General features: G+C 38.8%; 1 protein-coding gene across 1 annotated transcript in view; it reads right to left on the bottom strand.

The window, feature by feature from the left end:
- Window positions 1-30: 30 nt before the first annotated feature.
- sorl1 (sortilin-related receptor, L(DLR class) A repeats containing) overlaps window positions 31-12,553 on the bottom strand; it is a 55,751-nt gene continuing 43,228 nt past the window's right edge. Inside the window, exons 29-48 of the mRNA XM_077208548.1 lie at window positions 12,330-12,461; window positions 11,983-12,117; window positions 11,717-11,869; window positions 10,598-10,753; window positions 10,293-10,421; window positions 10,074-10,200; window positions 9,554-9,723; window positions 9,325-9,437; window positions 9,146-9,250; window positions 8,974-9,040; window positions 7,452-7,534; window positions 7,268-7,355; window positions 7,004-7,188; window positions 5,373-5,492; window positions 5,128-5,292; window positions 4,870-5,044; window positions 3,713-3,819; window positions 3,369-3,567; window positions 3,061-3,273; window positions 31-2,050 (exon numbers count right to left, since the gene is read on the bottom strand). Of these exons, the coding sequence (XP_077064663.1) occupies window positions 1,983-2,050; window positions 3,061-3,273; window positions 3,369-3,567; window positions 3,713-3,819; window positions 4,870-5,044; window positions 5,128-5,292; window positions 5,373-5,492; window positions 7,004-7,188; window positions 7,268-7,355; window positions 7,452-7,534; window positions 8,974-9,040; window positions 9,146-9,250; window positions 9,325-9,437; window positions 9,554-9,723; window positions 10,074-10,200; window positions 10,293-10,421; window positions 10,598-10,753; window positions 11,717-11,869; window positions 11,983-12,117; window positions 12,330-12,461 (2,690 nt within the window). The 3' untranslated portion in view covers window positions 31-1,982. The remainder of the gene's footprint in view (window positions 2,051-3,060; window positions 3,274-3,368; window positions 3,568-3,712; window positions 3,820-4,869; window positions 5,045-5,127; window positions 5,293-5,372; window positions 5,493-7,003; window positions 7,189-7,267; window positions 7,356-7,451; window positions 7,535-8,973; window positions 9,041-9,145; window positions 9,251-9,324; window positions 9,438-9,553; window positions 9,724-10,073; window positions 10,201-10,292; window positions 10,422-10,597; window positions 10,754-11,716; window positions 11,870-11,982; window positions 12,118-12,329; window positions 12,462-12,553) is intronic.

Here is a 12,553-nt window from a genome sequence, read left to right as displayed (position 1 = left end):
ATCGAGTTACACAAAGCAAGAGAAGTCAGATTGAACATTTTCCACATTTATTTCATCATAAGTGGTTCATAAAACATCTCATACTGTACCACTTAAATTTTTCTTATCTTTAAAACCCTCAGTAGGCAGGCAAGATTAAATATTTAAACATGGCGGTGTCCAACGTCACTGCTATGTAAAAATGTTTAGATCTTGACCAAAAAAAACAAATGGGTTTCAAACTGGGCATGACAAATATCGCCACAAATGGTTGCGAGTAAAGAATACGAACAAGACAAAATAAAAAATGGTGGCTCAGGATTCACACAAGTGCTGCACTGGAACTTTTAAAACATTATACAGTGGTAATTCACAATATGTCGATACACACATTTCCTATCGCACTATTCCTGTCTTTATACAATTTTCATCTTTCTACTCGTTTACATTTTCTGTGAGCGTGTGCATGTGTAATCACATTGACATACTGCTACATACTTTACTCAGTGTGTTGTAATAAGGCAATGTGGTACTGAAAGAAACACAATTTTACTAAAAACAGCCGCATCTACCAACTGAACAGTTTTGTTTAATGCCAATTAACAATGGGAGAGAGTATCATTAATAATGACCACAAGCATTTAATGTAAACTGGCCATAAACCTCATTTAAAATCCTTGAACACAAAGAAGCAGGGGGTAGACCGTAACCATTTTCCTTTTTTTCTGATCAACTCAATACAAGATACAAAAAAAGGAAGAAAAAAATACATTCATAAACAAATCTTTAAGCAACACCCACAATTCAGTTAAAATTAAACATGGATTTAACACATGAACCTCTTCACAACTGTTCGGGAAGGCAAGACGTCTGCGCTACCCTCTGCTTTTCTTAAGCTTGGCACAAGAGACAACGTAAGATGAAGCCTTCTGGTTCGCTCAGAGAAGAGCTGCACAGGCTTCACTGCAATATGGAACTACTGTACAGCACAATAGTCTCAGAATTAAACACGCTGCACTGCCTGTGGCAGTGTGACTGATATCGCTGGTACATCTACATTAACCCAGTTCCCTGAGAACACTAAAGGACTAAAACCATGGCAGCACACAGGATATGCAGTAATATTCTTTGCTAGATAAAATGCGTAGGATAAATCAAAGGAAAAAAGCAGACAGTGAACAAGCAATTTTTATGGACTGAGCATATGACTTAATGTGAACTACACTAATAACCTATATTGTCTTAATTTTGGTCATTCTTTACTGAAAATAGCTGATAAAAACCAAAATAGGTAACAATTTTCACATTTTCAAAGAGCAGAGAGAATTTTAAACCTATTGCCCAGCAAGGAAATTAAGAAATGGATACAAAGTGTAAACAAGGTACCATGGACAAATGCAGGCCTACTGACTGACAAAGTGACACAAATCGAGCATACAGTATGCAACAAAAAAATCGGATCCTGTGCAATTTACTGTCAAGAGCCTACGTACCGCCTTCCCTTTTTATCAGCATTCATTGGTCCAATTTCATCTGTATACATATGAGGTTTGCTTTCTAGTTTTTTCTTTTGTGAATTTTTGCACTGATGTACCCATATCTACATACTTGTTTTGGCTTAAAGCAAATGTTATGCTCGTGTGAGAGTTTGTACAATGAGGGTCTGTTTCCTGTTTAGTAAGTCTGCTGATCAGCTGACAAACTCCTTCACAGTTTGATTCAGTTAATGCCTACAAAGTCCAATACCCACATATATTATATATAAAAAATAAGTTATTGCGCATCCGAAAAAAGTGCATCTTATATTTAAAAATATCTCTTTCGCTCCATGCTTTCTTTTCTTCCTCGGGGTCCAGAAACATAAATCCAGCGTTTTTCTAAGTAACGGTGAGTCAAGAGGAAGGGAGCTCTGCAGCTTGAAGGTGTGCCGGATGGGCACGTAAGAAAACATGATGAGGAAATGGAGTGGAAAGTGAAGGAGGAGGAGAGAAAGAGTTGTCCAGCTATGCAATCACCATGGGAACGTCATCTGAAAAGCCACTGATCATAGGAGCGTCTTCATCATCGTCACCTTCAGAAGAGAGGGAACAAAGAAACAACATTAGCAGCTCATTTTTACAGTGTGGAAAAGTTTGTGCACTTAATAAAGTGAGCAGAAGTGAACATAATTCATGTGACCTGATGCTAATTGAAAGTGACCTGAACTACGCTGAATTGAAGTGATCAAAACTCTTATTGAATTCAGCTTTTAGCATGTAAACCTTTGTGCTTCATAAAGTGAGCTGAAGTGAAATAAACATTATTTATGTGACCTGAACTTATTTAAAAGGGACCAGAACTGAATTGATGAATTGAAATCAAGTAAATGCAACTGAACTAAACTGAATACAGTGTAAGAAAGTACTGAAGTGAACTAAATGGAAATTAAATTACATATAAGCAAACTCAAATGAAGTAAACTGAATTGAAATGATAGAATTTAATTGAACTGAAATTAAAACTAATTTAAGTGAAATTAAATAACCTGAAGTAAACTGACCTGAATTGAAGTAAACAACTCAAGTAAACCAAATTGAAATAAACTCAATTCAAGTGAACTGAACTAAATAAATGGAACTGAAGACAACTGAGCTAAACTGAATTAAAATTAAGTGAATTAAAATTAAGGCAACTGAGCTAAACTGAATTATAGTGAACTGAACAAAAATGAAGAGAATAAAAGTCAACTGAGCTAAACCCAAGTGTACTAAACTAAACTGAAGTCAACAGAACTAAAATAAAGTCAACAGATTTAAACACAAGTGAACTTAAGTCAGTTGAGCTGAACTGAAATGAAGTGAACTTGAAGTTTACTGAGCCAAATTGAACTGAAATAAAATGGTAAACGGATCTAAACGCAAGTAAACAGAAAAACAACTGAGCTAAATTGATATAAAATGGAGTGTAGTGAACTGAAGTGAACGGCATTGAAGCTAACTGAACTAAACAGAAGAGAAGTTAACTACAGTAAATTACACTTCTCTGAAGTACACTGAAGCAAAATACAGATTTCATGAAAGGTAGGACTCAGGCTGGTCTTACCCAGCTCATCTCCTGAGGAGAAAATGGCAGAGCCCAGCCGAGAGTTGTAGTGGCTGTTAGCGAAGGCGGTGAAGTTGTGCTGTAGCCGACGGTGTCTGAGATAAAGCACCACCAGGCCTCCACACACACCCACCAACAGCAGGAACAACACTGGAACAACCACCGCCGCCATGTCTTCAGATTTACCCGACTGAGATTTGGCATCATTCGGCCCTGAACAATGACAAATGTGTGTCAGGATCAACGTCTGGCCAAACAAATAGCCACACATATACAAGCAAAATTGTTAAGTGTGTAAAAGCTCATGCCTGCTGCTTTGCCCAGTTCGTCATATAACAGCACGGCCGTCTCTCCACACAGCTGGTTGTTCAGCAGGCAGCGCGCACGCACTGAGAACGTGTAGTTATGGCCCACCAACAAGCTGTTGATTCTGAAGAACGTCTCCGTTGTGTTACCCAGACACATAGTGTAGTTGGTGACACTGTCATGCACATACACCTCATAGCCCTGAAGAGTCAAGCGATCATTAGTGAAGCCAACCAAAACAAGGAAATGGAAAAAGCCAAATAGTAAAGAAGTTTGAAAATCATGCACAATAAAACCAGGAATGTTAATTGTGGATTTTATGTGGACTTAAAAGGTGGTTTCTAACCCTGCTTTCATTGAAGGTCCGGTCCTTCACAGCCAGGCTCTTCCAGAAGAGGAACACATGATCCTGTTCTTCTAAGATTTTGAGGGCCTCAGGTGCAGGCAGAGAAACTGCGTGGAATGGATAAATACAGTATAGGGTTAAAGCAAAACAACACACAAAAAAAAAAACCCAGCATGAAATACAATTTTTACTTCTAGCATAAATAAAAGTTTGCCTTATTGAGTAGGTATTTTTTTTGTTTTTTTTAAGAAATTCATACTTTTATTTAGCAAATATGCATTAAACTGATCAAAAGTAACAGTAAATACATTTATGATGTTACAAAAGATTTATATTTAAAATAAATACTGTTCTTATTAACTTTCTAATCATAAAATAATAAATATATTAAGCAGCACAACTGTTTTCAACATTGATAATAAGAAATGTTTCTTAAGCAGCAAATCAGCATGTTAGAATAATTTCTGAAGGATCATGACACTGAACACTGGAGTAATAAAGCTGAAAATGCAGCTTTGTCATCACAGAAATAAATTACAATTTAAAGTATATTTAAACAGAAAACATTTATTTTAAATTCTAATAATATTTCACAATATTACTGTTTTTACAGTATTTTGATCAAATAAATGCAGCCATGGTGAGCAGAAAAGGCATCTGTCAAAAACAATAAAACTTTTACCGGCCTTAAACTTCTGAACGGTTGTGTAGTGATGGGAATGGAGGATTTGGTTAAAAAAAAAAGTTAATGAAAATGTGTGTCCTTGATATTTTTATAATGAAGAAATTGTGTTATAAACGCAGGCTCTGCTACATCGTGGGCTGAAGGGGTTGCAGGCACATCACTTTGTGCCACATTATATGATTGCCTCTCATACCGGCAGTACGCGCTGTAATATGAGCGCTCCGATTGACCTAGGAAACGGTTTCTGTGAGAATTGTGTTAATTGAGTTTCAGCAGTTATGCGTGTCCTGTATTTATGTCGACTGAACCTTTTTTGAGTCAGTTCTTTCTGTGAATTGGCCAAATGCGTTTGCATTTGTTTTTGCCAAAAAACACCCTCTCTGTGTGTACCGACAGATGAAATCCTTCAGGCACCCATGACCTTTTTTATGATGTTTTACAATGTTTCAGGCAAGAAAAGAGATGACTCTACCCGTGTTGAGTGTGTAGCTGGCCTCTTTGCTCATGTTGAGCAGCCTGATGGTGATGATGTAGCGTCCTCCAGGCTCCAGACCCTTCAGCGTGTACTCCACCGTGTTGTTCTGAGTGTTCACCTTATAGTCCTGCTCCGTTTTACGAACCGTATCTCTCACATGCACTGCATACGTCTGATATATAGACAAAGATGCTTGAAACACCCGCACCCGACATAACTAAATTATGAAAACATTTACATTGACTGTTTTCATACCAAAGGACTGCTGGGAGAATCGAATGGCGGCTGCCACTTAAGAGTGGCCTGCGTCTTATCCACTCGCACTTTGTGCAGGTTTCGAGGTGGAAGTCGCTCGTTTGGGATCATCTTCACTACAGCAAAGTCTGATGGAGGACCCATGTAAGGAGAGATCACCCTCACCTGAACAACACACACATAGTCATTTCATCTGGACATCATGGTGCCAAAATCGGATCTTCAAAGTGAGGGTGGATACTAACCAGGAAGAGGTATTGCTCGTCGCTGTCAACGATCACAGTCAGACTGGTGGCGGTGGTATTCACCCTGTGAGGTCTGCGGTACAGATCCAGGAAGGAGGTGGCGTAGAACACTCCATACACCTGCGAAAACAGAAGATGGTGTCTCACTAGCCCTTTTTTCAGCTCAACAGTCTGGTCACATTAGCGAAATTTCAGCAAAAAAGGTCCATTATCTATTGCTAATAGTGTAGTAATGTATGAAGCAAAAGCTCACACAGAAGCCACTTTCTAACCAAGCAGCTTTGTATTAGTCAACGTTGCGAATTTGCGTGACTAAACCGGTTGCAAAATCTGCTTGAGGAAATCTTCCTCAAGTGATAATTTAAATCTTTAAATTTAAATAAGTTTTCTTTTCTTTTCATACTTTTAAATACACAAAGTAGAGCTGCATGATTAATCGTTAAAAGATTCAAACCACGCAATCTTATTCCTAAATGACAATGATTCGACGGAAACGCTTTATTTTACAGTACGTTAACTTACGTGTACGTACAGTGTGTACTTACCTAAGAAAGTACTGGGTAATAACGCTTAATTTTACAGTGCGTTAACTTGCGTGTAATTACAGTGTACTTACCTAAGAAAGTACTGGGTAATATAAGGTAAGTACATGGGTTAAGGTTAGGTTTAGGGGTAGGTTCAGGGTTAGTACCTAGTTATTACCCAGTTATTGTAATTACTATAATAAGTACATAGTATGTACTTGGGAAACAGGACTGTAAAATGAAGCGTTACCGATTGGACTATGTCCATTAAACCTTGGAGAAGTACGATAAAACAGCGAACATTCAAATCTGCGTTGGCGCTGCCTGCAGTTGTCCTGTATAGGTATGAAACAGCTTCACAAACAGACTTTTCACATAACACAGTAACATTATTTCTGTTACAATAATTCAATTTATCACAGAAGTACTGGGATAAAAGTTTATAGTTCGGATAATAAACACCGATGTCTCAATATAGAGTAAATCACCTTTTGAACGTAACTTGACACTTACATAGATTGTATTAACTACATCGTTACACCACTAGTGGCGACAAGTGAATGTTAAAAATGTATTTGTCATTGGATCGTTGGTTCATTCAAGTAATTCGTTTAAAATCGCTGATTCATCCAGTAATGAAACAAGTGAAGTCTTTATGATTGAATCGTTCATTCAAACAGGTAAAACATGTTTTTAATTCAAATTGATTAAATATTTTTATATAGACTGCAGCAAATAATATTTAGTCAGAACCTCTAGTAATTTACGTTATTTTGTTTGTCTATTTAGAATCCTGGGGTAATCGTGATCTCTTTTTTTTTTTTTTAAGAATCGTGCAGCTCTAACACAAAGCTTGTTTGAATTTGGAGCTAATACGTGTAAAAGTAAAAACTTTTAATTAAAAGTGAGCAAACTCAATAGTTTGACTTCATATGACAACCTTGAACATTACAAGCGGAATCTACATAGTGAACTTTTTCACCCTCACGCGAAATTCCCGAAAGCACAAATTCCTATTGAAATTACGATTTCGGCCTTAAAGTTTCACCTATAAATGTGACCGCACACTTTTATGAGCATTATTAAGTGTTTATGAGTTAGTCTCACCTCAGCTTGAGGGCCGGTCCAGTTGCAATCTACAGCGGTCTGGTTGAGCGCTCTGGCCTTTAGTGACGGCTCGGCAGGTCTTGTGCCTTTGGTCTGCTGGCGGGACAGGGCAGTGGGACTGTCTCCATTATCCGTGTGAGCCCAGACCGCCACCTCATACACTATCCCTGCTGTCAGGTTCGTGGCTATACAGAAAAGAGCACACACATTGTATCTTCTTCCAGAAACACTGACAGGATGTTTGATGACTGTGAAGTGTTTTACCATTCAATGTTCCTGAGACAGTGTAATTCCAGCTCTCCTTCACATGTTCATCAAATACCCACGAAATAACGACAATGTAGTGCTTCACCTACAAGAGAGAGAAAGAGAGAGATCAATATTATTCTTACATTCCAAGGAGGTCATAACATAAACCCCACACAGAGAAAAAAACAATCTGACCAACCTGGACTTTATAGTTATTGGTGATTGACAAAGTCATTGAGTCTTCTGTGATGCTGGTGATCGCGACATTAGGAGGAGAGAGAGCTGAAAGACACATTATTAAAGAGTCATGAAACACTTCATTGTTTTTTTGACAAAACATTAAGATAGATACAACTAGATGTTTATGCAATATATAAAACATGTATCGAAATACATAGTCACCAGTCTACTCTGACAAGATCATTGAGATATAGTGATATAATGTGAAAAGATCTTGTAGGATAAGACTTTGATCATACCACTAATCCTTATAAACAGATGTGCAACTATTTAAAGGTTTAGTTCAGTATGTTTTTTTTTCTCCTTCTATTCAGCAAGGATGCATCAAATTGATCATTAATCACTGAAAGTGACAGTAAAGACATTTATAATGATACAAAGATTTATATTTAAAATAAATGATGTTCTTTCTATTCAGTCATTCTAAAAATGTATAATTTCCACAAAAATGTTAATCAGCACAACTTTTTTCAACATTGATAATAATAAGAAATGTTTCTTGAGCAGCAAATTAGCACATTAGAATGATTTCTAAAGGATCATGTGACAGTGAAGACTGGAGTAATGATGCTAAAAAGTCAGTGTTAATCTGAAAATATCATGTTAAAATCCTTTATTTTTAATTAAATGTTAGTATCTGTTATTTTTAAAGCCTCAATCATTTATGAGACTGTCTGTTCTTATCCTTTGAAAAAGCCCTGTCTCATTATTATTCATGATATCACATGACATTTCCAGTGATATTAAATTACAGATACATATTGACCTGTTTATATTTATGCTGAAATGGGAGTTTACATGACACTCAATCTGTTCCAACCATCCTATCCACCTTTTTCCTTTTTCCATGGAAGTCTCGCCCGGCTCGCAGCGGATTTATCCTTTGCATTTTCAGTCTCCGGTTTTACTAGTTTTATTAGCGTATTTTACAAACTGACAATGCAACATTAAACCTATGAAAATTATTTAAAAAAGCACATGGCTTCATAGTGCCATCACTTTACAGTGTCGTAATGACCGCATTTTGTCAGTGCCTCACCCGTCAAAGTTTAATGAGTGCGTAGATGACATGAATCTACATTGAAAACAGATGGACGCTCATATCCTACATACAGCTCCCGATCGGTGAAGTTCGGGTTGTTTTGTTCTTCAAAATGATCAACACGCATATAACTTTTATGGGGAGTATTTTAACTCAAGTGCTGCAAGCCGTGGTCGTTTTCTCTTGTCAGTCTTTGACATAAAATGCAAGGCATATGGCCTTGTGGTTTCAGTTGAAGTACTTCAATTTTTCTTTTTTTACCACGTTTTAACACGGGTTAACTTCCTCTGGAGACTGGAACAGGACAGCTTACAAACAGTTAGTTAGAATCCATCATGTGCACATCTTTCGCTCAAGAAAAAGGTGGATAAGATAAAACATGTCCAGCAGGGGGAGTCAGCACTCTTCTGTGAAGATCGCTTTTATATATTTTCCTTACCTTTTTGAGGAACTATGGATTTAATTTCTGTCCAGTTTCCCACACCTCTGCTTGTGACGGCAGCCACCTGAGAATCAACAGATGAACACAGGTTAGATGACGTTATCTAGATCATCTATCATCAACGGAAGTTCTCACAAAACGATTGAATGCAAGTTCTCGAGTGTCTCACCCTAAATCTGTAGAGCAAGCTGGGCTGCAGGTTCTTCACTTCTGCACTGGTGCTAGTGCTACGCTGGGAAAACCACTCTGCGCTGTCCTTTTCACTGCACTCCACCTGCACAACACACACAGCCAGTAAGATGCAAGTACTTGATAAATGCTATAAAGAACTGAAGGCATCTTCCTCACAATATACTCCCTGATGAGTCCATGCGTTTTATCAGGAGGGTTCCAGGAACACAGTACTGTCCCGTCCTCAGCATTGTCACAGCTCAGCTGCAGACCCTGAGGAGGGTCCGGCACTGCCATACAAACACAAACATCAGACACAATGAAGCAGCAGAAGACAAAACATATCCCTTCCATGTAAATCTGAGTTGTTCTATGAGTGATTTTAGTGCTGCTAATGTAGACTTACATCCTTCTGGTGTGCGTAGTGTGAGAATTTCATTGGTCCTGTGCTGTTTGCTGAGACACTGAGTCTGAACCTTCACCTGGTAGGTGGTGTCCGGCATCAACACGGTCAAAACGGCACTGCCCTTATTGCTGTTAGTGTCCATAGACGTCCACTGCTGGACACCCACCTGCCTATAAAATAAAACAAATACAACCTTAGTTATTGACCCATGTGGACCCTAGGTCTGTTCTAGCGCGTCACACACGCACATCCGTGTTTCGCATATTTGATGTCTACGGTTGTTGATTGATTTTAATAATGGCCATTTAATAATGGTTAGTGTGCACATAACACTAAGAGAATACAAGTATTGGATCAGGACTCGGTGTCGGCAGATATTCAATATTAAATGACTCGGATCGGGGGCACAAAAATCTTAATTGGGACATCATAAACAAATAAAGGTTAAGTGGTCTGTGATTTTTAGTTCACCACCTGGAAAAGCTTAATAACCACAGGTGTAGATGAAAGCTAAATTTACCTGAAGTAGATGACAAAAGAGCAGGATGTTGTAGGCATATTTTTGGGTCTTGACCAGGTGAGCATCACAGCACCGGAGAAGTTGGCGCTCCACTGTAGATTTTGAATCTTGTACACCAACATATCCACTGAGAAGGGTAAATCAGCATGAACAGTCAGACTGTCTTACTGTGGTACAATGCAGTCCCAGATACAACATGAACGTCTCTCAGCGTCTCACCAGTGCAGTTAACCTCGTCACTTTTGTCAGAACAGTCTATGAAGCCATCACACCTCTCACTGTTCAGCACGCAGGCCTCGCCATCCGCACAGAGAGTACCGTTCACACAGAGCAACGGACCATGAGTGGCTGAAATATAACGGAGAGTTAAGAAAGAAAAGGTTGCCGGTAGAAGACATTTTTGGTTGAGGCTAAGCAGTGTAACAGTGTTTTTGTTATTTCAGATTTAAAGACTGAGGAATAAAAAAAATGAGGAAAACGGTAGTAAAGAGTGAGTAGGTGTGTGCCAATGTTACGACACTTACGGCAGTTGGTCTCATCAGATCCATCCTGGCAGTGAGAGTGTCCGTCACAGCGCTTCCAATCAGCGATACAGGTCGCAGGCTTCAGGCACAGGAACTGATCTTTAGTGCAGCGGCCCGATGGAGGAAGAGTTGCCACTGGAGTCACAGAGCCTTTGACTAAGCAAAAGACAGAAAACAAGACCCCAATATATTAAGCCATAAAAAGAGGCAAGGGTTAAACTTATTTTACATTTAAATGTCTCCCAATGTGTACTTTTTTTCCCCATTCAATAAATCTCATTCACAGCACTGAATAAATATTAATATACTAGCTTTTCAAATACTTGTTCACTTGAGATCTGGTATTGGGAATTATTTTATTTAAAATTTTGAGAACTTCACATACAATGGAGTGAATGACTCGCAATCCAAAATCTCCTCAAGACAGTTTTTTTGCAAGCAGCAGAAAGCCGCCTTCATGCGACGCACATCCAGTAAACCCAAGTGTGATTCACTCTGCTGCACATAATAGCACCAAATTAATAAAAAAAATCCTGCTTTCTATCATGTGCCGTGCATGTTTGTGATGACGTAAGGTGGATGCAAATTCAACAGGGTTCGATATAGTCAAGTTTAGCGTGAAACCAGACCAATGCGGCGGGGGGAGCCGGGAACAATCACGCTCGGACTCAGACCGCAGCAAACATGCCCATTGTGAAAGCCCTCAAAGATACTCAATTATTTATTAATGTTTTTCAAGGGACAAAATTATTGAGTGACAACACTTAATACAGTATTATATAGTATACAAGTAAATTTTATAAGCTCTGGGAAAATGAAATGTGCCGCTCTGGGACTGTCCTATCACCGACTGAACCAGTGTGAGCTGAAGAGCGTGAATTTGCATGTATGAACATGAGTGCCGAATGTCACATAATTAAAAAAAAGAGTTTAATTAAATAAAGCTTAATTTATTTATGCAAGCTAAAACATGTTATTGATGCAAGCTAAAACATTATCGGTAGAAGCTATAAAAAGATATTACGAATATATAAAACCAATATAATAAATGAACATGTCTTTCTGAAATAAAAAGTTTGACACCCCTGGTATTGTCTAGGAAAAGAGCAGAGAAGGCACCTGTAGGACAGCCCACTTCATCGCTGCCATCAGGACAATCTGCGTAGCCGTCACACACCCAGGTGTTCACAATACACGCGCCAGAACCACAGCGGAAACGATTAGGAGCACAGGTAGCTGGACCTGGCGCAGGTGTGTGAGGAGATCCGCCACCTGTACACAGACACAACATAATTCATTGTAATTAATCCACTGAGCACGAGTCTTTTGTTGGCACTTTACAAACAAGTTAAATAGAACACACTATACAGGTCTGAATTATGTACCTGAACATTGAGATTCATCAGACCAGTCACCGCAGTCATTTTCCCCATCACACTTCCACCAGGCAGGCACACAGCGGCCGTTCTTACACTCGTACTGAAAGTAACGTGAACAGCCTGGCTCCTCGGTTGGGGAAGCTCAAACAGAAAACACACAAACTCATTAGAAAACAAGCACAGAATGGTACTGTTTGAAACTAGTACCAGGTTTGACTGGATTGGACCTACTGATTTATTTTACTCCAAAATTCTCTCTAACAGCATAAAGTCAATGTGTAGCGTGACACATATAAATTCAACCTAGAATTTGACTTTTGGCACTCTTAATCAGTGTGGGAGTTATTGCTCACCACAGTTAGCCTCGTCCGAGTAGTCGCCACAGTCGTCCATGCCGTCACACTTCCACTCGAGGGTCACACACATTCCATTGGAACACTGGAAGTTGTAGCTGTCACATGTTTTCTCAAACTCAGGGTTAGTTGCTGTGGAAGAGAAGAGAACAAATCCATTTACTTACATTCTATCCAAAGTCCACGTTTAGGAATGTCAATTGATTAAAAATGGAAACATATTA

The sequence above is a fragment of the Siphateles boraxobius genome, unplaced genomic scaffold, assembly GCF_051911475.1.
Source record: "Siphateles boraxobius isolate OS27281-9 unplaced genomic scaffold, OSU_SipBor_1 6, whole genome shotgun sequence".
NCBI classification, from domain to species: domain Eukaryota; kingdom Metazoa; phylum Chordata; class Actinopteri; order Cypriniformes; family Leuciscidae; genus Siphateles; species Siphateles boraxobius.
This window is presented reverse-complemented; position numbering and strand designations above follow the sequence as displayed.